At 42.6% G+C, this 25,364-nt stretch overlaps 1 protein-coding gene across 2 annotated transcripts in view; it reads left to right on the top strand.

Annotated features, from left to right (window-relative positions):
- Nucleotides 1-3,663, top strand: part of LOC308590548 (uncharacterized protein) — a 54,602-nt gene extending 50,939 nt beyond the window's left edge. The window contains exons 1-2 of one of the 2 annotated variants that reach the window (XR_014009789.1): nucleotides 2,512-2,878; nucleotides 3,148-3,265. Coding sequence is in view for 1 of the 2 variants with exons in the window: in XM_081200691.1 (XP_081056817.1) it covers nucleotides 3,148-3,305 (158 nt within the window). In the remaining variant the exon portion in view is untranslated. Of the gene's footprint in view, nucleotides 1-2,511; nucleotides 2,879-3,147 lie in introns of those variants that run through there. The other variant, XM_081200691.1, reaches the window with a different exon arrangement.
- Nucleotides 3,664-25,364: the final 21,701 nt, after the last annotated feature.

Raw genomic sequence — 25,364 nt, forward strand, 5'->3', positions numbered from 1 at the left:
ATTCTGGCAAGGTCAAATTTCTCTCTCTCTCTTTGAAATTTCAAACCCTCATAACTCTAAAACAGGATGAGATAAAAAATTAACATTCTAGATTTCAACTTAGTTTTGATCACTCAACAAGTGTAGAAAAGATTAAGAAAATTAGATGACATGAGGTAAAAAAGTTGTATCACTTGATTGAGTGCCAGTGAAATGTTCCCTTGACAGTAATTAGGGACAGAATTTTGATATACGGTATGTCAAAAAAATATGTAGTGAACTGCCCTGTGATTTTTGGATGAAAGGCAGTATACAAATTTAATTCCTAATAAATAAATAAGTAAGTAAATATTGAGCTCCCGATGGGGCCTCAATAATTCCTTGGAGAAGAAGAAGAAGAAGAGTTTGGATTTGATATCCCGCCTTTCACTCCCTTTAAGGAGTCTCAAAGTGGCTAACATTCTCCTTTCCCTTCCTCCCCCACAACAAACACTCTGTGAGGTGAGTAGGGCTGAGAGACTTCAAAGACTGGCCCAAGGTCACCCAGCAGCTGCATGTGGAGGAGCGGAGACACGAACCCGGTTCCCCAGATTACGTGACTGTTCAGTAAATGCCCTAACCTAGTTTGTATGAAAAATTCTTGGAATCAGCATCACCATCTGTATGTCATGGAGAAGCACTTTCTCCCCAAAAGATTCAAATGACCACTGGGTGTGTGGAAGAGATTGCCCCAGATAAATTGGGGAAACAGAGAGAGAGATAAGAACACATGCCCCCTCTTGCTCACTCTGGGACTCATCTTGGTGGGGCAGAACTGCAGAGGTAGTTAGTGAAACTATCTATTGCTGCTGGATGCCATCTAACTGGAGAACAACAAAAGTTGCACTGCTTGGGCAAAGTTGTTGAGCTCTATTTGAGAACAAAATTATTTGGGAACAAAAATAAGTTATTCGGTTTTGGAGGGGATTTTAAAAGCATTTTTAAAAACAAAAATCACATTTTCCAGCCGTGGGCCAGTCCACCGTCTCTCAGACCATGTGGTGGGCCGGAGATGCATATTAAATAAAACCACACATTCTACTCATGTAAAAACATGCTGAATCCCGGCCTGGGGATCTTAAGTTGCTGCCCCTTTTCTGGACCGTCTAGAGGGGCTGGGAGCTGGGGCACGGTTATACAGTGGTTCTGCTCCTTCCTCCTGGACCATGTTCCAAAAGTGGTGGCGGGAGGATGAGTGTTCAGACCAGACCCCTGGGCTCTCACTTGTGAGATGCCTCAGGGGTCCGTCCTCTCCCCCATGCTTTTCAACATCTACATGAAGCCACTGGGAGAGATCATCATGGGGTTCGGGTTGGGTGTTCATCAATATGCGGATGATACCCAGCTATAACTCTCTTTTAAATCGGAACCAGTGAAGGTGGTGAAGGTTCTGTATGGGTGTCTGGAGGCAGTTGGAGGATGGATGGTGGCTAACAGATTGAGGATGAATCCTGACAAGACAGAAGTACTGTTCTTGGGGGACAGGGGGCGGGTGGGTGTGGAGATTTCCCTGGTCCTGAATGGGGTAACTGTGCCTCTGAAAGACCAGGAGGGCAGCCTGGGAGTCATTTTGGACTCACAGCTGTTCAAGGAGGTGCAGGTCAATTCTGTGTCCACAGCAACTGTCTACCAGCTCCAACTGGTATGCAGGCTGAAACCCTACCTGCCCATGAGGAAAAAAATAAAATTTTAGATTGAAACTTAGTTTTGATCACTCAACAAGTGTACAAAACATTCCCCTTTGCTTTCTGAAAGCCCAGTTCTCCATGGGACTTGCCTTGATGGGTTTTAACTGCAGATGTAATAACTTTATAGTTTGTGGATATTAGAGGCAGAATCTTAGTGTGATGTGTAGCATTTTGTAAGTTAGGAGATACTTTATGAATGCTGTAAACTGCCCAGAGTGGCTGGGGGAACTGAGCCAGATGGGCAGGGTATAGATAATGAAATAATAATAAAATTATTATTATTATTATTATTATTATTATTATTATTATTATTATTATTATTATTATTATTATTATTAATATTGGAGCACTGAAGACAGAAGGGTTCCTTCACTTTAAACACACTTCAATATATGCTGATGTTTTTGGTTTTTTGAGATTTTATATTTTATTGCACTGTAATGCATTTAGGTATAAAATTAAATTTTATTGTAGTTTCTGAGTTTTTTATACTACTGGGAGACTCTTTTTAGTATTAAGTGATATATAATAATCATTAATAAATTAACAGATAAACACCAAGGCTTGCTTTATTTATTTATTTATTTATTTATTTATTTATTTATTTACTCATTCATTTGTTGTTTAAAAACTTTACATAGTAACCTTAATCAGAGGTATGTTTCCAACATAATAACAAAGTATGCAACATATTATACTTAAACAAAATTATATACCTTTTTCATAGTAAAAAGCACTACATAAGTATATGTAATTAGTTTTTGAACACTATATATAATAAATCAAGCACCAAAAATAACAGTGGCCAATAAGTCACATTCACAACAATAAACTCCCCAACTCACTCCCTAAAAAATACCACTGCTTGTCTGCTCATCTCAGGTCTAAATATCTGCATCATCAACATCATTCATTGCAGAAACAGAATGAAGTAGAGATGTTGCAACCCTCTCACAAGATTAGAGAACTGAAGCCTAGGAATTAGAATAAAGATAAATGGGCTGGAATCATGTCTTGACTTTAGTATTTCCTTCTTGCAGAGCCACCGAGGCGCTTGAATGGGCAGGAGTGCCCAAACCTTGGTGTAGCTGAATCAGAAGTTTCTAAGGGTTCAAATGCCATCAAGTGTTACAACGAGGAGACTCAGTGCATTGAATTTGTTCTTGTTCATGGTAAGTAGAACCGCCTTGCAATGAAGATGAGCCCTTGCCCCAGAAGAAGAAAAAATAGACTTTTTTCTTTCTAACTTTTAAACACCTCTCTCATATGCATTTCATGTGGTGATTTTCAGAGGCTTTCTATACTTGCTCAACATAGTTATTAAAAAATAAGGTGCTCCTATTTTTTCTTTTGCGCGCGCACACACACACACACACACACACACACACACACCGGTTGCTACCAAGACGCTCATCTGACCTTGTCTCTTTTTCTTTACTAGACAACAGTGAAGTTCCTGATAAGGTCGTCAAAGGCTGTGCATCACCAGCTTTTTGTGAACTGGCCAAGACATCAATGCTTAACAAGTACTTTTCAGGCATGATAACACAAACACGATGCTATGAAACTATAGTTTCACCAAAGCAAGTCAGCTTTTAAAGGTAGTTAGGAGAGAGCAATGTCTTCTTCCTTTTGGATTCCACTATTTTCTGCAACAGTGGAAGTGGTGGTTGCTTGTCTGAACATGGGAGTCCAGAGCAACTGGTATTCACAGGACTCCTGAGGCTTCAATTTGGTGAATGGGATGCAGGGGATAGAAATCTAAAGTAGAAATGCGGGGCTTTGGCTCATGAAAACATGGGATATGTGTAAAAAATTCCTTTGTTCAAAATCAAAATAAATTGGTGAAGCAAATCAAAACTGTGTTGTGTGTCTTCATTTATCAAATTAAGAATATTTGGTGGCAGTGGTGATGAAGGGCACTGTTTTTAGAATGAAAAACAATGGGTAATTATGAGTTATCTTATTGATTTAGGAAATGTATATTCCAGTCCATATTTCAAAGAAATCTGAGTGGCTTTCAATAACGTAAATCTGGAATTCCAAGACTGGAATTATACATTCATTCTTATTTATAGAGAAGTTTCAAATATCGGAGACCTGCTGATGGTCATAATCTCCTCAGTTGGGCAACCTTAGAATACACACACAGTATATAACACTTTTATTTGGGTGGATAGTATTAGGATCAAAATATTTGAAGTCCCTACAACTCTTGAAACAAGCCAATTAGAAAGAAATGGAATATATTAGCTAATAAAAATAAATTCGTTTTCACATGCTAAATCCTACTTCAATAATGTGCAGAGAGGAATGGTAATATGGAAAAACTATGTGATAATGGGTGTAATGGTTGGGTCTCTCCCATAGAAGCGAGACAACTCTGGCAGTAATTACGGTAGCTCAGGTTTATTGCTCACTCTGGAGCTCAGTCACTCAGTTTCTGCTTCCAAATCAGCTGTTGCTGAGTCTGAGTTCCGCCCGTTCCTATTCCCACATTTAAAGCCCCACTTTTGCTTCCTTTTCTGTTCACACCTCTCATTAATTCTTGTGCACCTATGCATCATGGGATGTGCTATTTCCGGTGGCCCTCCCTCTGAGTCCGAGCTTAAACTGTCTTCCCCCTTGAACTCCCCCCTTCTCCTTGTTCTCCATCTCCTTGCTTTCCATCCATCCAATATACAATTTCTACTCTTGAGGGGAGTTTCCCTTCATATGAGGACATTGACAATGGGTCTTAATGTGAAAAGGGATGCAAAGCAGGACTATAGCTGAGAGAAGTGGCTTCAGATACTTATTAAGAGGGTGGTGCTGGACAAAGCAGTCAAGTGCAGCTGATGTCGGGCTATTGTGCTCCCTTTCCAGGAAATATGCCATACAACAGTAGGCTACCAGGGTAAATTTCTCTTTGACAGACCTCTGGAGATGCACTGAGGGATTCAAAAGTCAGGGACAAAAGATGATCCCTGCTGGATCACATAAAAGGCTCATTTAGTCCAGCATAGAGTTCTCAGGAAGCAGATGCCTGTGAGAAGCCCAGAAAATAATGAATGAGCAGAGTAGCTCTCCCACCTGTGAACCCCAGAAACTGTTCCTAAGAGGCTTATTGTCTCTTATACAGGACTAGGGACTAGTACCTGTCTTCCATAATACTAGAACCTGTGGAATGGAATGGTGGAAAATTAAGGACAGAAGAAAGCAAGAACTACTCCAAACACCATGTGTTTAATCTTTGGAATTTGGTCTTACAAGAAGTAATGATGGTCCACAACTTGGATGTGTTTAATGGCGGATTAGCCTTCTCCTTCATGAATTTGTCCAATGTCCCCCCCCCCCCAGGCACGGGGCTGGCACGGGGGAAGCCCGAGCTTCCCCCAACCCCAGCCCCGAGAACAGCCTGCTATCTGAAGCCTAGGGAGGCCAGCGGTAAGTCGCACTGGTCTCCCCAGGCTTCGGAATGCAGGCAGCTCTGCGCAGCCATCGGGAGCCAGGCGCGACTTCGCGCTCGGCTCCGGATGGCTGCGCAGAGCTGCGCTGAGCCCGGGACTGCAGGCAGCTCTGCGCAGCCATCGGGAGGTGGGCGCGACTTCGCCCGGTCTCCCGAGGGTTGTGCAGAGCTTCCTGAAGCCTGGAGAGCAGTGACCCCTCTCGCTCTCCAGGCTTCAGCGAAAACCTGCATTCACCCCATAGGATGCACACACATTTCCCCTTCATTTTTGGAGGGGGAAAAGTGTGTCCTATAGGGCGAAAAATATATGCCAAGACATATTTTGAAGTAATCTTTGAGTGGCTTACAATATCATAAAAATCAAAACAAATAGAAGAGCAATCATCCTACCCATAGTATCAAGAGGAAAACATTGAAAAAGCTCTAAAATGCAGCCCACTGTGGGTTTTTGTAGCTGCTTTTACTGGAGATTTGCCACACAGCGCTAGGCAGCCAGAACAGATTATTACTGTTCTGGAGAGCCACTATGGGATTCAGGAGTCAGGAACATAAGGGAATCCCTGCTAGATCACACCAAAGGTCTATCTAGTTCAGCATTCTGCTCCCAGATTGTCTAATCATATGCCTACGTGGAGCCCAAAAAACAAGGCATGTACACAATAGCCCTCTCCCACCTGGGATCTCCAGTAACTAGTGTAAAGAACAATGCAGTCAGACACACAATTGGGGCACTGCCCTCCCACTGAAAATGTCAAGCAATGAAAAACAATACTGCTCCTCAAAATCTCAAAGCAGCACACTCTTTCTTGTCTCATACACATTTTATATATCCATTTCAGTCAGTCTCCTATACTCTGGCCAATCCACTTTTTGCACCGCTAACGCAGTCCTCGTCCAAAATATAACTATGGCAAATAGGTTTCTTCATTGTGTTTATAAGGAAAAGCAACACGATGTGACTGCTTGTAGTGAACCCCCTCCAACATTTCTCTGATAAAAATAGGGATGTCATTCTCTTCCTCCTCCTCCTCCATTGTATTATTGATACCCTGTCCATCTGAGCGGATACTCATTGAATTTGCTGATGGCACCAAGCAGAGAGGGGTAGCTAATGCCACAGAAGTCAAAATCAGAATTCAAAATGACTTTAACAGATTGAAGAAGTGGGCTCAAGCTAACCAAATGAATTCCAATAGGGACAAATGTGAGGTTCTCCACTTAGGCAGAAAGAACCAGATGCACAAATACAGGATGAGGGACATCTGGTTTACTAACAGTACATGTGAAAAGGATCTGGGGGTCTTGGTTGGCCACAATCTTTTTTTTTTTAAAAGATATTTTATTAAATTTTTCACAGTAAAAAACAAAAAAGTACATAGTCACACAAAACAACAAACAATACAATACAAAAATACAGATATAAAACATACAACATAGTTAAACCAACTTTCCATAACCCTCTTTCTTGACTCCCTCACATCTCCCTTTCCTGCGTTCCTGTTTACCAAATCATGTTCAGCAATGCTTCACCTTCTCTCAGAGCTTGTTTTAAATTAGACATTTCAGCTATTATCTCTCCAGTTTTACCCTTTGTTATCAAATATTTAGACATTTAAACTTGACATAATATTATTCAAATTTCATCTTTGTTCTTATAGTTCAGTTATTTTCATATTTCTTTCAGCTGGGTTACTGCATCATTCTAACATTCATACATTTTACAATACTTTTGCAAATAGTCCTTAATTTTTTTCCAATCCTCTTCCACTGTCTCTTCTCCCAGGTCTCGGATTCTGCCAGTCATTTCTGCCAATTCCATGTAGTCAATCAGTTGCATCTGCTATTCTTCCAGGGTGGGCAAATCTTCTGTCTTCCAGTACTTTGCGATGAGTATTCTTGCTGCTGTTGTCGCATACATAAAAAAAATTCCCAATGCCCAAAAGGAAGGCCTCTGGTTTCTTAGGAAAGGTATATTTAAATACCTTTTTTAGTTCATTATATATCATTTCCCAGAAGGCCTTAACCCTTGGGCATGTCCACCATAGGTGAAAGAATGTTCCTTCAGTTTCTTTACATTTCCAACACTTATTGTCTGGCAAATGATATATTTTTGCAAGCTTGACTGGGGTCATGTACCACCTGTAAATCATTTTCATAATATTTTCTTTCAGGGCATTACATGCCGTGAATTTCACACCGGTGGTCCATAACTGTTCCCAGTCAGCAAACATAATGTTGTAGCCAATGTCTTGCACCCATTTTATCATAGCTGATTTAACCGTCTCATCCTGTGTGTTCCATTTTAACAGCAAGTTATACATTCTTGAAAGTACCTTAGTTTTAGGTTCTAACAGTTCTGTTTCTAATTTCGATTTTTCCACTTGGAAGCCTGTTTTTTTGTCCTTATTAAAGACCTCCCTGATCTGACCATAGTGTAACCAATCTCGCACTTTATCCTTCAGTTTCTCAAAACTCTGCAATCTCCATGTATCTCCATCTTTTTCTACTATCTCCCAATATTTTGGCCAATTGGCCTCCATATTGAGTCTTTTCTGAGCCTTAGCTTCCATTGGTGACAACCACCTTGGGGTCTTACTTTCTAATAAATCTTTATATCTTGTCCAGACATTAAACACTGCTTTCCTGACAATGTGGTTCTTGAAAGCTTTGTGAGCTTTAACCTTGTCATACCACAAATATGCATGCCAACCAAATTATTAAACCCTTCCAAGTCCAAAATATCAGTGTTCTCTAGAAGTAGCCATTCTTTCAACCAGCAGAAAGCTGCTGATTCATAATACAGTTTCATGTCTGGCAGGGCAAACCCCCCTCTTTCTTTACCATCAGTTAGTATTTTAAATTTTATTCTGGGCTTTTTGCCCTGCCAAACAAACCTAGAAATATCTCTTTGCCACTTCCTGAAACATTCCATTTTGTCCACAATCTGCAAGGTCTGAAACAAAAACAACATTTTTGGCAATACATTCATCTTTATAGCAGCAATTCGACCCAACAAGGAAAGCTTCAATTTTGACCAAATTTCTAAATCTTTTTTGATTTCTAACCAACATTTTTCATAGTTATCTTTAAATAGGTTCAGATTTTTAGCCGTCATATTGACCCCTAGATATTTCACCTTTTTAACCACATTTAAGTCTGTCTCCTTCTGAAACCTTTCTTTTTCCACAGTTGTCAAGTTTTCCCCCAAAACCTTAGTTTTCTGCTTATTTAGTTTAAATCCCGCTACCCGACCAAATTCTTGAATCAGTTCTAACACCCTTTTCGTACTAGATTCTGGCTCCTGTAATGTCAAGACCAAGTCATCTGCAAAAGCTTTAAGTTTATACTGTTTGGCTCCAACCTGGATTCCTTCAACCAACCGGTCCCCTCTGATCATGTTCAAGAGCACCTCCAGGACCGAAATAAACAACAGTGGGGAAATAGGGCAACCTTGTCGTGTTCCTTTCTCAATCCTAAACTCTTCTGTCACCACATTATTAACTATCAATTTTGCCTTTTGTTCTGAATAAATTGTGTCTATACCATTTTCAACCCCCGTCCCACTCATATCCCTTTAAGGTTTTTCTTCATAAAATTCCATGAGATATTGTCAAAGGCCTTCTCCACATCAATAAAGATCAATACTGCTTTTGTATTAGTGTTTGTTTGCAAAAGTTCCAAAATATCAATAATGTTCCTTGTATTATCGGACAAATGCCTACCAGGGAGAAAGCCTGCCTGATCTTTATGAATCACTTCATTTAACACTTTTTAGTCTATTTGCTAAAATATCTGCAAAAATTTTGTAATCTACATTTAAAAGAGAGATGGGACGGTAGTTCTTAAGTTGTGTCTTTTCAGTTTCCGATTTGGGTATCAATGTGATGAAAGCTTCTTTCCACGATTCTGGTGCCTTCTTCCCCGCCATAATCTCATTGCAAACCTCCTTCAATGGTTGTATCAAATGATCTTTCAAAGTCCTATAATACTTGGAGGTAAGCCCATCCGGCCCTGGAGATTTGCCCAATTGCATATTCTGAATGGCACCTTCAATCTCTTGTTGTGTTATTTTATAGTTCAATATTGTCTTATTTTCTTGAGATAGTTTTGGTAATCCGTTGTTTCTTAAAAATTGGTCTATCTCAGTCTCTTTTTGCGGCCCTTGAGTATAGAGTTGTTTAAAATATCTCTGGAAACATTTTCTGATCTCCACAGGATTCTGAATATTTCTCCCTTCAATCTCAAGGTTGGTGACCATATTCAGTTTTTGTCTCTTTTTCAACTGCCATGCTAGCAGTTTTCCACATTTATTTGCCGATTCAAAAGTCCTTTGTTTCATTTGCTTGATTTTCCACTCAACTTCCTGATTTATCAGTTTAGAATATTGTGCTTGATAAAGTTTAATTTCTCTCAGAATCTCCTGTGACTTTGGTTTCGATCTTAACTTTTTCTCACCTTCCTTTATTTTGTCCAAAATCTTGTCCTTTTTCTCATTCTGCGCTCTTTTCTTTATCGTATTCTGTTGTATCAGAAACCCCCTCATAACCGCTTTACTTGCATCCCAGATTACTCTTTTTTCCACTGTAGTATTCAAGTTTATTTCAAAGTAATCACTCAAAGCCTTTTGGGCCTTCTTGACAATCTCCTGATCTCTTAGCAAGGTGTCATTCATCTTCCATCTGAAGGAGCCGGTTGGAGTTAATCTCATTTCCATCTTTAGTGCGTTATGGTCGGAGCAGGTTTTTGGGCAGATTTCCACCTTTCTAGTCTTAGGTGCCAGTCCTCTAGTTATGCATATTTGGTCAATTCTTGTCCATGTCATTTTGGCTTCAGAGAAGAATGTCCCCTCTCTTCCCAGGGGGTTCTTTATCCTCCAGATGTCAATCAAGTCCATATTGTCAGTTAGTTCGAAGAAAGTTTTTGGTAGTCTGCCCTCTTTTGTCACACTTTGCTTTTGTGCTTTGTCCATGTTTGTAGATACCACCCCATTCATGTCGCCCATCATAATGATGTTGTTATAGTCCAAATAGTCCAACATTGTCTCATGTAGCTTCTTGTAAAATTCCGATTTCCCCTCATTCGGTGCATAGATTCCCAGTATCAGGAACTTTCCCCCTTGTGTTTGTACTTCAATTGCCAAAATTCTTCCTTGCTCATCTTTAAAAAGGAATTTTGGTGACAGGCTCTCCTTTGCATATATCACAACTCCTCTCTTCTTCACTCGATCCGATGAAATAAATTCTTGGCCTAGTCTCTTATTAATTAGCACCTTTCTATGGAGCCTGGTCACATGTGTTTCCTGCAAACAGATAATGTCTAATTGTTCCTTCTTTAATAAATGAAAGATCCTCCTCCTTTTTTCCAGGGAATTACAGCCATTAATATTCCAACTTAAAAGCTGCAGAGACATCTTGGACAATTCTATTGTCCCTTTGGTGGTGGTATCTCTTTCTTCTGTTCTTCAGGCCCCAAAGGTGTGGGTAAAGGCAATAGCCCAGGTCCTAAGGCTCCCAAATCTTCTACAGTCCCTTTCTGAAGGTCTTCTCCGAGGTCACTCAGAAACTTTTCTTTGTCTTCAGCTGTTTTGATTTTCACTTTCTTCCCTCTAAAAGTAAAAGATAGTCCTTGGGGAAATTCCCACCTAAAGACGATTGAGTTGCTCCTCAGCAATTTCACCAGATCTGCGTAGCAAGATCTAAGTTCCAATAGTTGTTTCGGGATATCTTTGTAGATTTCCACTCTCAAGTCCTGAATTTCAAGTGACTTTTGAAAGTGTGCACTCAGTATCTTATCTCTTTCCTCCTTCGTTCTCAGAGAAATCAGGCAGTCTCTGGGCCTGCCCTTTCTCACTACTTTTCCAAGTTTGAATGCACTCACAATTTTGAAATCTTTATCTTCTTCCAAAGGCCAAAATTTTATAAATTCTTTTGTCAGATACGCAATTAAGTCCCCTTGTTCAAGTTCTGAGACTGACCTCAATCTCAAGTTGTTCTCCTTACTTCGTAATTCTATCATAGACAGATAGGCCTGCTGTTCACCAATCTGCTTGCGCATAGGTTTTACCTCCTCCTGTACAGCCTCTGCTTTCTGTTTAGCCTCCTCAGCTAATTTACGATTTTCTGTGGTGGCTTCAAATAATTTCCCAATTGATTGTGCATTTAAAGCAACTTGTTGGGTCAAATTGTTAACGCTGGCTGTGTTTTGGTCAATTTTAGATGATTGCTCAGCCACTTGCTTACTCAAGCCTTCCAATTTTTCAAAAAATTTATCCAATACTGAGGGAGATTCCCCTCCTGCAGCCATTCCTTCCAGCCTAACTTGCTCAATTTCTTCCTCTTGTGCCACAGAAAGAATAGGGACAGATGATCTACGCAGCTGTGAGATTATGGTCGTTTGTTGTGTTTTAGCTTTGGCTGATCTTGTTCTCCCAGTGCCACTCATTCCACTTCTGTCTACGTGTCAAGGTCAGTCAGTATACAATTCCCATGGGAATCCACAAGTCCAAAGAGTAAAAAAAAAAAAGAAGAAGAGAAAAATAAGTCCCCAACAGTTATAAATCCAAAGTCCTCTAGGGGTAGTTTAGATGTGTCTTAAGGGAAGAAACAAAGTTATTGTTCATGGAAGGTTTTTCAAGTTGCTCCAAATCCCTTAAGCATTTATAACAATGTCAAAACAGCCTCAAAGTCCCAAAAGACCTTCAAATCTTTTATGTTTAGCAGAGTTAGTCTTTAAAGTACTTACAATGTCTCTAAAAAGTGCGAGAAACAGTGTAGCAGTTCAGGTAACAGTCCAATGTAACAATCCAATATAACAAAGTCCACAATCTGACAGTTCTGACAGTCTGGCAGCCCGACTGCCCAGGCTCCTTGGTAAATTTGTAAATCCACTAAGGAAGAGGTAAAAAAGACATCCACAAATAGAGAGGTAAAATCCACTGGTATCAAGAAAAAATCAGTCCAATTGATGCACGGATTAGTTCCTTTCAAGCACCGCTTCAAAGGCACCAGAAAGTTCAAAGTCTTTGCTTTGGATCTTTAAACAGTACCGGGAGACGGACTTCCTGGTTGCGTCTCCTGCTTTGGCCGAATTTCAATTCAATTTAGTCCCAAATTCAATCGGTTCCCCTACTCACGGGTTGTTGCTTTTCTAGCCAAATGTTCCCAGGAAAAGAGGTCAGCGCTCACCGACAGCAGCTTTGCGGCTTCACTCCACAGAAAGAGCGATCAACTCACAGCACCGCGCCAGCCCTTTCACGTTCCGGAGCCCCTTACGAGGTCCCTTCGACGTTTCGGGGGCACTAATGGTGCCCGCCGAGTCCCACGGCCACAGGCCATCGCTGCCTGTGGGTTTCCGACTTGGGTCTCCGCTTCACCATAGCGGACGACCCGTTTCTGCGGAGCTTCCCCTTCACAGCTGGAAGGAGACCGCCATTGCCGTTCGCGCGGCCTCCGGAAGTCTTGGTTGGCCACAATCTTAAATGTGTCATCATTGTGTTCAGTAGGGGAAAAAGCTAACACTATTCCAGGCTGCATCAACAGAAGTATAGTGTCCAGATCAAGGGAAGTAATAGTGCCTTGGTCAGACCATACCTGGAATACTGTGTCCAATTCTGGGTGCCACAATTTAAGAAGGATGTTGATGAGCTGGAACGTGGTTTTTGTTGTTTTTCTTTTTGTTTTCCTTCTAAATGAGGGCTAGTGCAATAAAAAGTTTAATTGGAATTTCACTATTTAAAATAATATAATCTGTTAATAGAATTACATATTTAGACTATGGTTCAAATAATATGGCAAAATTATATAGAGTCTTTGGGCTCTATATACCTGAATGCATTTATATTTCAGTTAATTTTGACCTGTGCTTTGGAAATAAAAATGAATTTCTATTGATTTAATAGCTGATGCCTTCATTTGGAATGATTTTTTTTTTTCTAAGCCACCCTTCATCATACGATGACAGGGTGGTTCACATAATAAAATACAGGATAAAAATAAGTAAAAAAGTAAAACAAAACAACACAACACAACACAACACAACACAACACACAAACAACTTTTCCACAGATACAATTAAAAGAAGGTGGTATCTCAAACCATACATAGTTAAACCAGGAAAACTACAAAACTGAACACGTAAACTTGGCTGGATCCAGGAATGTCATTAGGCTCCAGGATCACAAGATTGCTGGGAAGACAAATATATGTGCATGTGATGTACTACAGGTAATTGTTAATGGCTTTGTGCCTGATTGAGAACATCTTGGGTCCACGGACATTGTGGTAAAACTGAGGCGGGGATAAAGTAAAAGGACGTGTGAAATTTCATGGAATTCCAGAAATGGACTGATTTACTCATGATTCCTGTTTTCTGACAGTGAGGGTGAGATGAACAGGAAGGGGCATTTGTATTGTACCCATCTCTGGTATTTGCCAGAACAGGCATATAATGGACATGGCAGGTGACGGAAGGGTCATAAGAATGACATTGTAGACAGGCACTGGGTTTAACTAGGTCACAACTTTACTGATTACAGAAAAGAGTAGGTTTGAATATGGCATTGGGCATGTATCCTGCATCAGGCAGCCTGCCTGCTACCTGATAGGATCAAACTACCTAGCTGGGTCAAACCTGTGCTGCAGTGTCAACTTCGAAATGGATTGGATGCCACAACCCCACACTGGCTGCCAGTGGGAGAAATTTATTGGCCCATTGGTCCATTGGTGGACTTCTGGGCAGAGTCAACCCTCCTGGACCCCTTTAATGGGGTGCCCTTGTGACTAAGGATGCAGTACAAGGCTTAATCCACCAAAGTAATGATGGTTGCTACAAGGTTGGCAAAAAACAACAAGTGGGGCAGATTGCTTTCAGGAGAAAATTCCTCCCTCTCTCTGAAATACAGAGACCAAATTAACCAGAGCAAGGTCCATAAGTAACGTGCTCACTTCCTTCCTCTGAGTGGGGCCCTAAAGACTGGGTGAGTGGGTGGAAAATCCTGTGACAATCAGCCAAGAGGGCAGCTGACACCTGGCCACCCCCTTAAAAAGGCTGGGGGTGGGCTACTCCCGGCCCAAAACCCCAGACTCTGATTAGCTGATCAGGCACTAACTTCCCTTACCTGAGGGTCCAATGCAGCTGGAGGTGGGCAGTGCCAGCCATGCCCTCTCCTGGATGCACCTGGAAGTTGGCCGGCTCCCTGAGCTGATCCCAGCCACTCCATAAGGCAATGGCTGCCCACCCAGGGCCCCAGGTGAGGGGATATTGTCCTTGCTACCACCCATTATTACAGTGGTATCTCGGGTTAAGAACTTAATTTGTTCTGGAGGTCTGTTCTTAACCTGAAACTGTTCTTAACCTGAAGCTAATGGGGCCTCCTGCTGCCGCTGTGCCGCCACTGCATGATTTTTGTTCTCATCCTGAAGCAAAGTTCTTAACCCGAGGTAATATTTCTGGGTTAGCGGAGTTTGTAACCTGAAGCGTATGTAACCCAAGGTATCACTGTATTATTAAAACCCTCAGTGTCTCCCCATCTCTCCTTTACCTATGCTGTTGTTTAAAAAAGGCCTTTCTTTCACATTAATTGTCCCACTCTTCTAGCTGCACCCAAATGTCTCCCTTCCATTCCTTGGCTGCTTCAAAGGAGAGAGAAAGGATGTGGAGAACTCAGATAAATGACATTTGGGTCCCTTCCAACTGAAAGTCTCTATGATTCTTGTTCAACTGGCTCACGTTGGTTGGTGTGGGGGTGGTACAGAGGGCAGTGACCTGGAGCGCCTTACTTTGGGCACGTATTTGATTTAGTTCAGTGTCATGTGATGGACCTGGCAGTCTTGCAGCCTGCAGTTGCTTGTAGGTTGTTTAGGCTTTGGTCTTTTAAATAAATTACTATTGCTATTTAAAATAATATGATCTGTTAATAGAATTACATATTTAAACACATTCACATATGATCATTTGCTATCAGAACCTTAGTGCAAACTTTCTTCCTGGCAGACTCTAGGAACTGCAGTGCTGTGATGTCTTCTAACAGCAAATTTAATTTGGTTTCACTGGACTACAATTCAAAGGATCTTTTGGAGGATGATTCAATGTCTTTTGAACCTGGATACCTCCTAAATGGAATGCATAATCTGGAGAAGATATTAGGATGACATATGTTCAGAGCAGATTTTGAGATGGCCTGATCCTGCAGGCCATGCCCTATAACATTTCTCCTATGAAAATAAGGATATTTTTTCAGGAAGCTTTTGCAAACCCAAGCACTAAACCCTGTCCCTGCAGTTTACCCCCCAGGAAGGAAACATGACAACAGTGGATGGGTTTAAAATTAAGCCACAACTTTATTGAATTTCAGGTGTAGGGACCTTGGCTTAGGCCTTCGAAGGTATCCCTCTCATACCTGACAGGGGCTGAGGATGCGCAGGGCAGTCAGGCATTGTGGGAGGGGACTATAAATGTGAACTTACATAGCATGCCCTCCCACCTCACCAAAGCTGTGAGTTTGACCTTATGACGCCACTCCAGGGCCAGTGGCTCCCACAATCCACCCTTTAATGGACCCTGCTAAGGCCTAGAACTGCCACAAAAGACACCAAACTGAAGGCACCAAGATACCTAAAGCTGAAAGCCCCCTGCCAGTCAACAGTCCTTGAGGCCCTAACGCACATCGCGCAACCAAAGCGCATTACCGGGTTTGGGAATCAAATGTACTCCATCCACACGTAACAGTTCGGAATTGTCCATTGTAATTTTGGGGTGGCGAATGGAGACACCGCTGATTTGGTGCATTGTGTTGCACATGACCCTATTAATTTTTTGCACTGTATAATTGATGCGAGAAGGTTTATTGGCCCCTCTCCAGCACTGACGGGGAAGGAGATTGGAGCAGAGGATGGTCATTGCTGAGCATAGGGCATGCACATTTTCGTGGTCCGCCTTCTCAGATAGAACCAGGCTGATGCCTTTTTGTGCTATCAGGTCATTTCTTCCCAGGTGCAATATCAATGCCTCTGGCGGGTTGTGGGCAGTGACGGCTCTGAGTAACATGGGCATCAGTGCACCCCAATGCATGCCTCGTTGTCCTATCCAATGTATGCTGGCATTAGGGTTAGTCAAGGTTAGTTCCCCAAATGTGCAAGGCGACATCGATCGTGGCCCAGGGTACAATGCTATGCCCCACAACCCAGATGTTTGTGCCGGGCACACCTGCAATAAAAGTCAAGGGAAACAGTAAATGAAAATGTGTGGGGACGAATGTAGCCCTTTGTAGGGCGCAGAATACCATCAGTCCAGAGCCTTGATAATTCCACCAATGTGGAAGGAATGAACTGAAAATTCCCTTGGATTGCTGCCACAGGCCTCAGTGGCCATAGGTAAGAATGCCGTGAACTGGCAGCACATCCAAGGGCGTTTGTCTGCATGGATGAGGAAGGCACCCCAGTGGTTAGGACACACTCAGAGCAACCTGCACATGTCTCACCACAGGCAACTTGTCCCAAATTAACCTCAGGGTATCTGGTGTTATAGGCTTCCTGCCATCTTGGCGGGGAGGGATAATACAATGCCACCCCACGAGCAGCTTCTTGACATGGAAGCTTTCACAAGGGTCAGGCCACCAGAAACATTTACGGAAGAATGAAATAGCTGCCTTGTAGAGCAGTAACGTTTTGATGGCCAAGCCTCTACATTTTAGGTGGAACCAGAGTTTTAGCATGTCAGAGTCAGAGCCATAGCGGCCTCAGAAACACTCCAAGGATGATCAAGCTCTGGCATATGAGCGCCTAGTGGAGGGTGCTAATGCCAAAAATATTCCCTGCATTACTTCTCGCATCCAATCTGCCACAGGTCGTCTGGGAAGGGGTCAGGTATCTGTGCTGCCTCGGGTACCAGTTCGCGGAAATCCTCAATCTGGAAAAGAGATAAAGCACTTGCAATGTCATTGTTAAGACCTGGTATGAAATGTGTCATGAAGGAAAAGTTGTGCGGAAGGCATTCTAGCTCGAACAGGTGCAACTCCCTGATGGCCTGGTCACTTTGCTGACTGCCCGGCTATAATCCTTACCACTGCTTCATTGTCCAACCATAAGCAAACCCTGGAATTCCTGAAATGGTTTCCCCAGATGCGAAGGGCAACTAGAATAGGAAAGAACTGGGGAAAAGTTAAGTCCCATGTGATGCCTGCTGCATGCCTGAGAATACAGTGTAGGGCTCCATTACCAATAAAGGAATCAACGCTGCATTTTCTGAGAAGTGGTTGGCGACTAAAGTATTGCAATGAAAGAATTTAAAGTGGATTGGTGACCTTTTCCTTCAAAATTGTAAGGGCTTTATATGTCAGTGTCACAATTTCCTTCCTTTGGTACAATTATTTGTACCTTTATTTATTAAATTTATACACCACCCTTCATCATATGATTGCAGGGTGGTTCACAGAATAAAATATAGGATAAAAACAAGGAAGAAATAGAACAAAACTTCAGAACAACACCTCCCCTTCCCACAGACGCATTTAAAAGAAGGTGGATTCTCAAACTATGCACAGTTAAATCAGGGAAACTACAAAATTGAACACGTAAACTTGGCTGGATTCAGGAATGTCATTAGGTTCCATTATCACCAGATGACTGGGAAGAATGAGCATGTGATGCATTAATTGTTGGTTACTTTGTGCCTGACTGAGAACAACTTGGTCCCAAGGACATTGTTATGAAACTGAGGTGGGGATAAAGTAGGAGGGCATGTGGTGAAATTTTATGGAACTCCAGAAAAGAACTCATCTACTCACAATTCCTGTTTTACAAGAGTAAGGGTGAGATGGACTGGAAGGGGCATTTATCTTGTATTCATCTCTGGAATTTGCTGGCACAGGCATATCATGGACATGGCAGGTGAAAGGAGGGCCACAAGAATGACATAGGAGACTGGTATTGGGTTGAATTAGGCCACAACTTTATTGATTACAGGAAAGAGTAGGTTTGACTAAGGCATTGGGCATGTATCCTGCAACAGGCAGCCTGCTTGCTACCTGAGAGGATTAAACTACCTGGTGGTGTCAACCCCCTAGTGCGGAGTCAACTGCAAAATGGATTGGATGCCCCAACCCTACACAAGCTGCCAGTGTCACTCTTCCTGGACCCCTCTAATGGGGTACCCTTGTGACTAAGGATGAAGTCCAATGCCTAATCCACCAAACTTATGACAGTTGCTACAAGGTGGGCAAAAACATGCAAACCGGCTAATTTGTTTGCAGGAGAAAATTGCTCCCTGGCCCTGAAATAGGTAAAGGTAAAGGGACCCCTGACTGTTAGGTCCAGTCGCGGACGAGTCTGGGGTTGCTGCACTCATCTTGCTTTACTGGCTAAGGGAGCCGGCATACAGCTTCCGGGTCATGTGGCCAGCATGACTAAGCTGATTCTGGCAAACCAGAGCAGAGCGGAAACGCCATTTACCTTCCTGCTGGAGCGGTACCTATTTATCTACTTGCACTTTGACATGCTTTTGAACTGCTAGGTTGGCAGGAGCAGGGACCGAGCAATGGGAGCTCACCCCGTTGTGGGGATTCGAACTGTCAACTTTCTGAGCAGCAAGCCCTAGGCTCAGTGGTTTAGTCCACAGCACCACCCGCATCCCTGGCCCTGAAATACAGAGACTTAATTAACCAGAGCAAGGTCCATAGGCAACGTGCCCACTTCTCCCCTCTGGTCAGGCCACTAACGACGCGGTGATGGGATGGATAATCCCGTGATGATCAGCCAGGGTCCCAGGTGAGGGAATATTGTCCTTGCTGTAACTTAGTATTATTATTAAAACTATCAGTGTCTCCCCATCTCTTCTATACCTCTGCTGTTGCTTAAAACAAGCCTTTCTTTCTCTTTAATTGTCTTACTCTTCTTGCTGTACCCAAAGGTCTTTCTTCCATTCCTCGGCCGCTTCATAGGAGAGAGAGAAAGGATGTGGAGCCCTCAAAACCTCTATAGGACCTTTGCACAATGTATTTACTTCCTGGAACAATGTGTTGTCTTCAACATGAAATTCCAAATTCAGTGTAGTAATTTATAATCAATATTTCAATAACAAGGGAGCACACTCACTCTCTTTCATACACACAACTTCAGTAAACTGGTTAACTTTCTCTAACTGAGCAACCAACATGCAGGGTTCCTCTTAAGATCCAAATAAATTTAAATATACATTAAAGATCATCATGAGATGTGTGCAGAGGAAGACTGCAAAATAGCAGAAAGCAGGAAACCAGGAAAAGGGAGTGTTTTATGTGCAAGGGAGTAAGAAAAAAGAGGAAAGGTGAAAAGGGGGATGAAGGGGGTGATTGTGAATGTTGGTGTGTCTGTGAAAAGGAGACTGCAGAAAAAGAGAGAGGAGAAAGAATGGAAATAGGGGAATATGTGTGCAAGGGAGCAGTGAGATAAGTAAAGAGGAAGGGAAGGAAGAGGAGGTGAAGCTGAAGATAAGTGAGCCAAGTGGTTTGCAAAAAGGGAGTATCAGGCATAGGGACATGGTAATTTGGAAAGGAGGGTATGAAAATGTCTGCAGAATAGGAAGGGGTGGTGTCACCATAACTGGGTGGAAAGTGAGAAGGGGCTTTAATAGCTGCAATGTGTGGCAGGAGGAAGATACAGGAGGTTATCACAGGCTGGTTTGTTTTCAATGTGGGGTTGCAGAAAAGGAGGGGGACGTTTCATGTGGACACGGACTTGGGTTTTAAAGTGAAAATGGATGGAGAGCAGGATTGCAGGATTGAAGAGAAAAGTGGCTTGAGATATGAAGTTTGGAAGGTTAAATTCATGACTAATGGTTGCATTGGATGGGAAGGGAGAGGTTTAGGGGGTTGGTGAACAGAGGGAGATGAGGAAAGCCCTACTAAAATTGTTAAAAGTTCAGAAGTGTAACAATTTATCCACCCTATCTGCTTATCAAAGTCATCAGGGCTGAATAAAATAATCAACTTTGAATGACTTTAGGCTATTATGCCCCCTTTTCTGGAAATCTGATAAAAAACACTAGGAACTAGGGCAAATTACTACTCTTTGATAGACCACTGAAGATGCACTGAGGGATTCAGGAGTCAGAGATATAAGAAGATCCTTGGTGGATCACACAAAAAACTCATATAGTCCAGCATAGTATTCTTAGGGAACAGATGCTTGTGAGAAGCCTCCCCCACCTGTGATCTCCAGAAACTTAACTGAGAGGCTTATTGGCTCTTATACGGGAGGAAATATAGCTATTGTGACTAGTACTCATCTGTCGCTCATAATATGAGAACCTGTGGACATGCAATGAAATTGAGAAACTTGATGGTTATGTTCTAGCTCTGCTGTTGGGGGATCTGAATGTCTGTTGCTGGGAAACAGTAGTGGGAGAGTGGTGTTGCTCTCATGTCCTATTTTCAGGCTATGCACAGTCAAGTGGTTGGCCACTGTAAAAATACTTTTCTTGGGTAGATGGCCTGATTCAACAAGCTGATTTAAGTTCTATCCTGTTGCAGTTTATAGGAAATCTTCTTACAGCAGCCAAACTCCTCATTGCTTCCAAGTGGTGTTCACCCAGTGTACCTGCTGCAGAGTTCAATGTTCCATAATGTACCTGCTGAAGACGTCTGGCTTCATAATTTTATCTAATTTGACTGCTCATGTGGCTGAGTGAGGGTAGCCAAAAGGGCAAACAGGTTGAGACACTATCAACTCCTTTTTTAATATGCTCCTCGGGTTGAGAACTCCTGGCCTGGGAGCCAAATGCAGCCCCCACATAACTCTTTAGCTGAAGTTTCACTAAAGCAAAAAAAGGTGAAACTTTGAGAGCTGCACAGCCCCTTTAATATCTATATTAAATATAATATCTATATGGGCCACCACAATGAATATCTTATTCATCATCAATTTTATTTATGAAATTTCTATCTCATCATTCTTGCCAAAGGAGCCCTGGCTGGATATTCAAATGGTTTTTCTTTTGAATATACCAATTTATCCTGTCTCTTCTCTTCTCTTCTCTTCTCTTCTCTTCTCTTCTCTTCTCTTCTCCAATTACTATACCACCATTCCTCCCACACAAGTCGAAATTGGACGCTAAAAAACATTATAATGTAGGGCCGGCAAACATATAGATTTTCCCAGAGATTACAGGGAATTGAGCTCTGAAAAAGCTCAGTATTTTTTGGTGGTTTCCTTAAAAAAAAAAAAGTTTTGAGTGTACTGGCTTTTACTTTTTGAGATGTGGGAACCCTAAGTTCACCATGAAAGACTTCTGAGTAAGCTTGGCTGTCCTGGAAGACAAGGAAAGGTCAGTAAAGAATAGGAAGCAGTATAAACCTGCAGTATCCTCAATGAAGACAGGTCAGAAGTGGGGTCTCTCAAGGATCAATACAGTGGTACCTCGGGTTACATACGCTTCAGGTTACATACGCTTCAGGTTACAGACTCCGCTAACCCATAAATAGTACCTCGGGATAAGAACTTTGCTTCAGGATGAGAACAGAAATCGTGCTCCATCGGCCCCATTAGCTAAAGTGGTGCTTCAGGTTAAGAACAGTTTCAGGTTAAGAACGGACCTCCGGAACGAATTAAGTACGTAACCAGAGGTACCACTGTATTGGGTTTGTGGACTTTTCAACATTTTTTATTTGGTCCCACACATCCTGTCAAAGAAACGTAAGGAAGCAAACAACAGAAAAGAATAGAGTTTAAATATAATGAAATGTATTTAAAACTTTTGAAAACATCAATAACTTTAAAAAGCTGAAACACACCCTCCCAGTCAATAATTTCAAGGCTAATAGCTTTCAAATTATTGCAACCTTAACTCCCTGGATCAATAGGAATTTTAAAAACTCGTGAAACATCATAATGGGAGAGATGAATGCAGTGCACCAGAGTGGACATTCCCTGTCATGGGTCAGCAACAAATGGGAGCTACATCATGGGGACTTTCCTTGTTAATCATATGGGTCCATATTTTATGAGCAAAATATTTTTTTAATTGCTATGTATATAAGTTAAAGTGGTATGAGTTTTAGTTGTAGCTGGAGCTTGTAAACATTGCTTTATCAGCTGGCCTCTCTACTTGACCTTTGTGCATCTTGGTTAACTGTATCTCTCCCTAGGTAGAGAGTGGCCAGGATGATTTTGATGCCTCATTGAAGAAGGGAAGGTGTCGTTCTATAATAAGAACAATTTTATTATTTGTACCCAGCTCATCAGACTGGGTTGCCCCAGCCACTCTTTGAAAGCTGCTTTGAAAGATATGGCTTCATCCTTCATGGATTTGGTTAATTTCAAGCTTTCTTGAATGAGATGGATTATGGAGACAGGGGTAGCCAACATAGTGTGCTCCAGACAATTCCCATCAACCCTAGTTGGAATGTCTGGCTTTTGAGGTGATGAGCGTTGTAGTCCAGCCACCTCTGGAAGTCAGCATACTACCTCTCCCTGATCAATATCCATTTCTAGCTCAGCAGGCTCAGCTTTAGCTAAAACAACCTGTGTTGTATTATTTGTAAATCACAGTTTGATATGACAATGTTGGTGCAGACAACTATATACAGTCATACCTTGGGTTACAGACACTTTGTGTTGCACGTTTTTGGGTTGCGCACCAAGCCGAACCCGGAAGTACCGGAACAGGTTAATTACGGGTTTTGGTGCTCACGCAAGCACAGAAGCACTAAATCACTCTTTGCGCATGCTCAGAAAAGCTGAATCCCGATGCTGCAGGTTGCGAATGCTGCGGATTGGGAACGTGCCTCCCGCATAGATCACGTTCGCGATCCAAGCATCCAGTGTAATGGAATTCATTCTCGTATAGTACCCATTATTCCTTCCTAGAGGATTCTGGGGGTGGCATTTTTGTGAGGACTATGGACAGAATATTTGATTCAGCTTCAAGGAACCACACTTCCAAATATTTCTAGAGGATATATTTTGAAAAATGGTGAAATACTACAAAACTGAACATACCCTGTTGGCTGGTTCTAGGAATACAGTAATGTTCCAGCATCACCAGATTCCTGTGAACAAAATATATATGTGATTTACCAATTGCTGATCACTGTATCTGATCATGGACATCATTTTCCCAGTAGCATTGTGATGAAATTGAGGTAGGATATACTAGGGGGTTATTTGGTGAAATTAAATGGGGTTCTCAAAAAGGATTCAATTAAGTAAAATACCTTTTTCTTAACCCTGAGAATGGGATGGAGTGCAAAATGCAGGTGGCAGAATTTCATACCGCTTCTAAAAAAGAGTTAATCCAATTTCCACATTGTGCTTTGTGTTCCAGTATAAAATTGCACCATGTCTGGGAAAGCATGCAATCTCTAATTTCATCATTTCCCACCCCCTTACTGGACTAGTTCTTTTCACCTGGAACCCTCAGGCTCCCTTCTTGGCCTATAAAACCCTCCAAGGTTGGCTCATCCTCCATCCTTCACCTGCTTGTTTGTTCTGAGTGCTCTCAGCTTTTGATCTCTTCAGCACTATGACGACTTTCCTGAGTACTTGTCTCCTCTTGGTCATCCTTTGCCCAGGTGAGTAGGAGCCTGAGATCTTGAATTCTTTCTCGAAGAACATTCAGTCAAGGGGCTAGTAGTGTCCATACACCACCTTTGAAGCAAGAGACGCAAAGTAGTTGTTCTGGAAGATGATAATCAGGCATCCGAACAACATGACCAGTCCAACCCAGTAGATGCTACCTACGCCCTTGCAGCCATACAGAGCTCTGCAGGAAGGAGAGGAGGTCTAGCTAATCAGAGGACTGGATGAGGGAGAGCAGAGCAGGGAGGCTGGCAGGAGAACATAAAAGCAGCAGAGCCAATTGTCTAGAGAGACAAGGGGATTGGTCCTCATTTACTCATGAGTAGGCCAGTGGAGAGGAGAGGAGTAACTTTAGCCCTGCAGTAGGCTGCTTGCTGCAGATAACTATGACTTTTGCTGGAGGCAACAGATCAATGGCACTGAGAGGCCTCTAACCATAGATGCCAACCCTATGGGGCTGGGAACATCTCTGCCTCCCCAGGTATGTGATGATGGGACTGAAAATTCCCCAAACTTGAGAGGCCCCATTGTGCCTCCTTGCAACCTCCTTGAACAGGTTGTACTTGTGGTCTTAAGTGCATACAATGAGCACCCCCAATGTCAGGCAGAACTTGGTGCCTCCCTTTAACCACAAGTTGAAAGCACTGGTTGCAAGAGCAGGGAACCAGTGCAAGGGCCATCCCTGTAGGGGATTAGCTTTTTTTGGGAAATCTCCCTAGGTGGAAGTGGCCAGTTAGCAGTGACCGGGGATGGAATATGGCCCCTGCTGTTGTGGGCCCTGGGCTGGAGGAGTGGTAAAGAGAGGGGTGAAGGGGTTTTCATCATAACTCCCCAGCCATTTTCCTGTGGATAGGCAACAGTTTTGATATTTTCCTGGTACGTAGTGTAGTGGTTAGCGTACTGAGCCCAGGAGCTGAGAGAGATCAGATTCAAAATTCCCCATTCAACCACAAAGCTGATATTGAGTCTTGTTTAGTGGTTGGGTCCTGAGGGTCCATTTAGAAAGTGTGCTTATATCTCCTTATGGAATGGGGCAAGCGACAATTTTTACATTTGCAGAGCCTTTTTGAGCCTCAGGATTATAATGGGGAGTGGGGTGCATTAAGCATGGCTCCTGGTAAAGGCAAGGCTGAGGGGGGCCCTAAGGGCAAAGGAAATGTTCCTCGAGGCCCTGAGAAGGCAGAAGGCAGCCCTACTGCAGCTGTAACTTCCAATTGATTGTCAGCTGCCAGAAGCAAGAAACACAAAATCCTAATCAAGGTGCTATTAATTTAATTTCAACAGGTTTGGATGCCTTTGAAGTAAGTACCGGTTTTGCTTCGCAGGAAGTGCCAGAGGTGGAAGGCACTCAGGACGTGGTCATGGCAGCTGATACTGCAACAGGTGAGGCATTTTATTCTCAGCAGTGGAGTTGGCCAGGGTGACATCCCCAATTGCCATGGATTTGTCAGGGTTGGAGTCCAGCTCAGTGGCCTTTCTCCCCTCCAGTGGTGGCTGTGGCTTCCACTGGATTCCCCCTTTATACAGGGGGATCTGCCACTTTGTTGGATGCTTGTAATCAGGAAAGGGGCCCAGGATCTGTGGATGTGACCAATCACCCTGATCTGCAGGAATAACTCTAATGCCCCCCACCCTTCATCCAGTAGCACCCACCAGCTCAGA

The sequence above is a fragment of the Podarcis bocagei genome (assembly GCF_964188305.1).
Source record: "Podarcis bocagei genome assembly, chromosome: 7".
Classification (NCBI taxonomy): domain Eukaryota; kingdom Metazoa; phylum Chordata; class Lepidosauria; order Squamata; family Lacertidae; genus Podarcis; species Podarcis bocagei.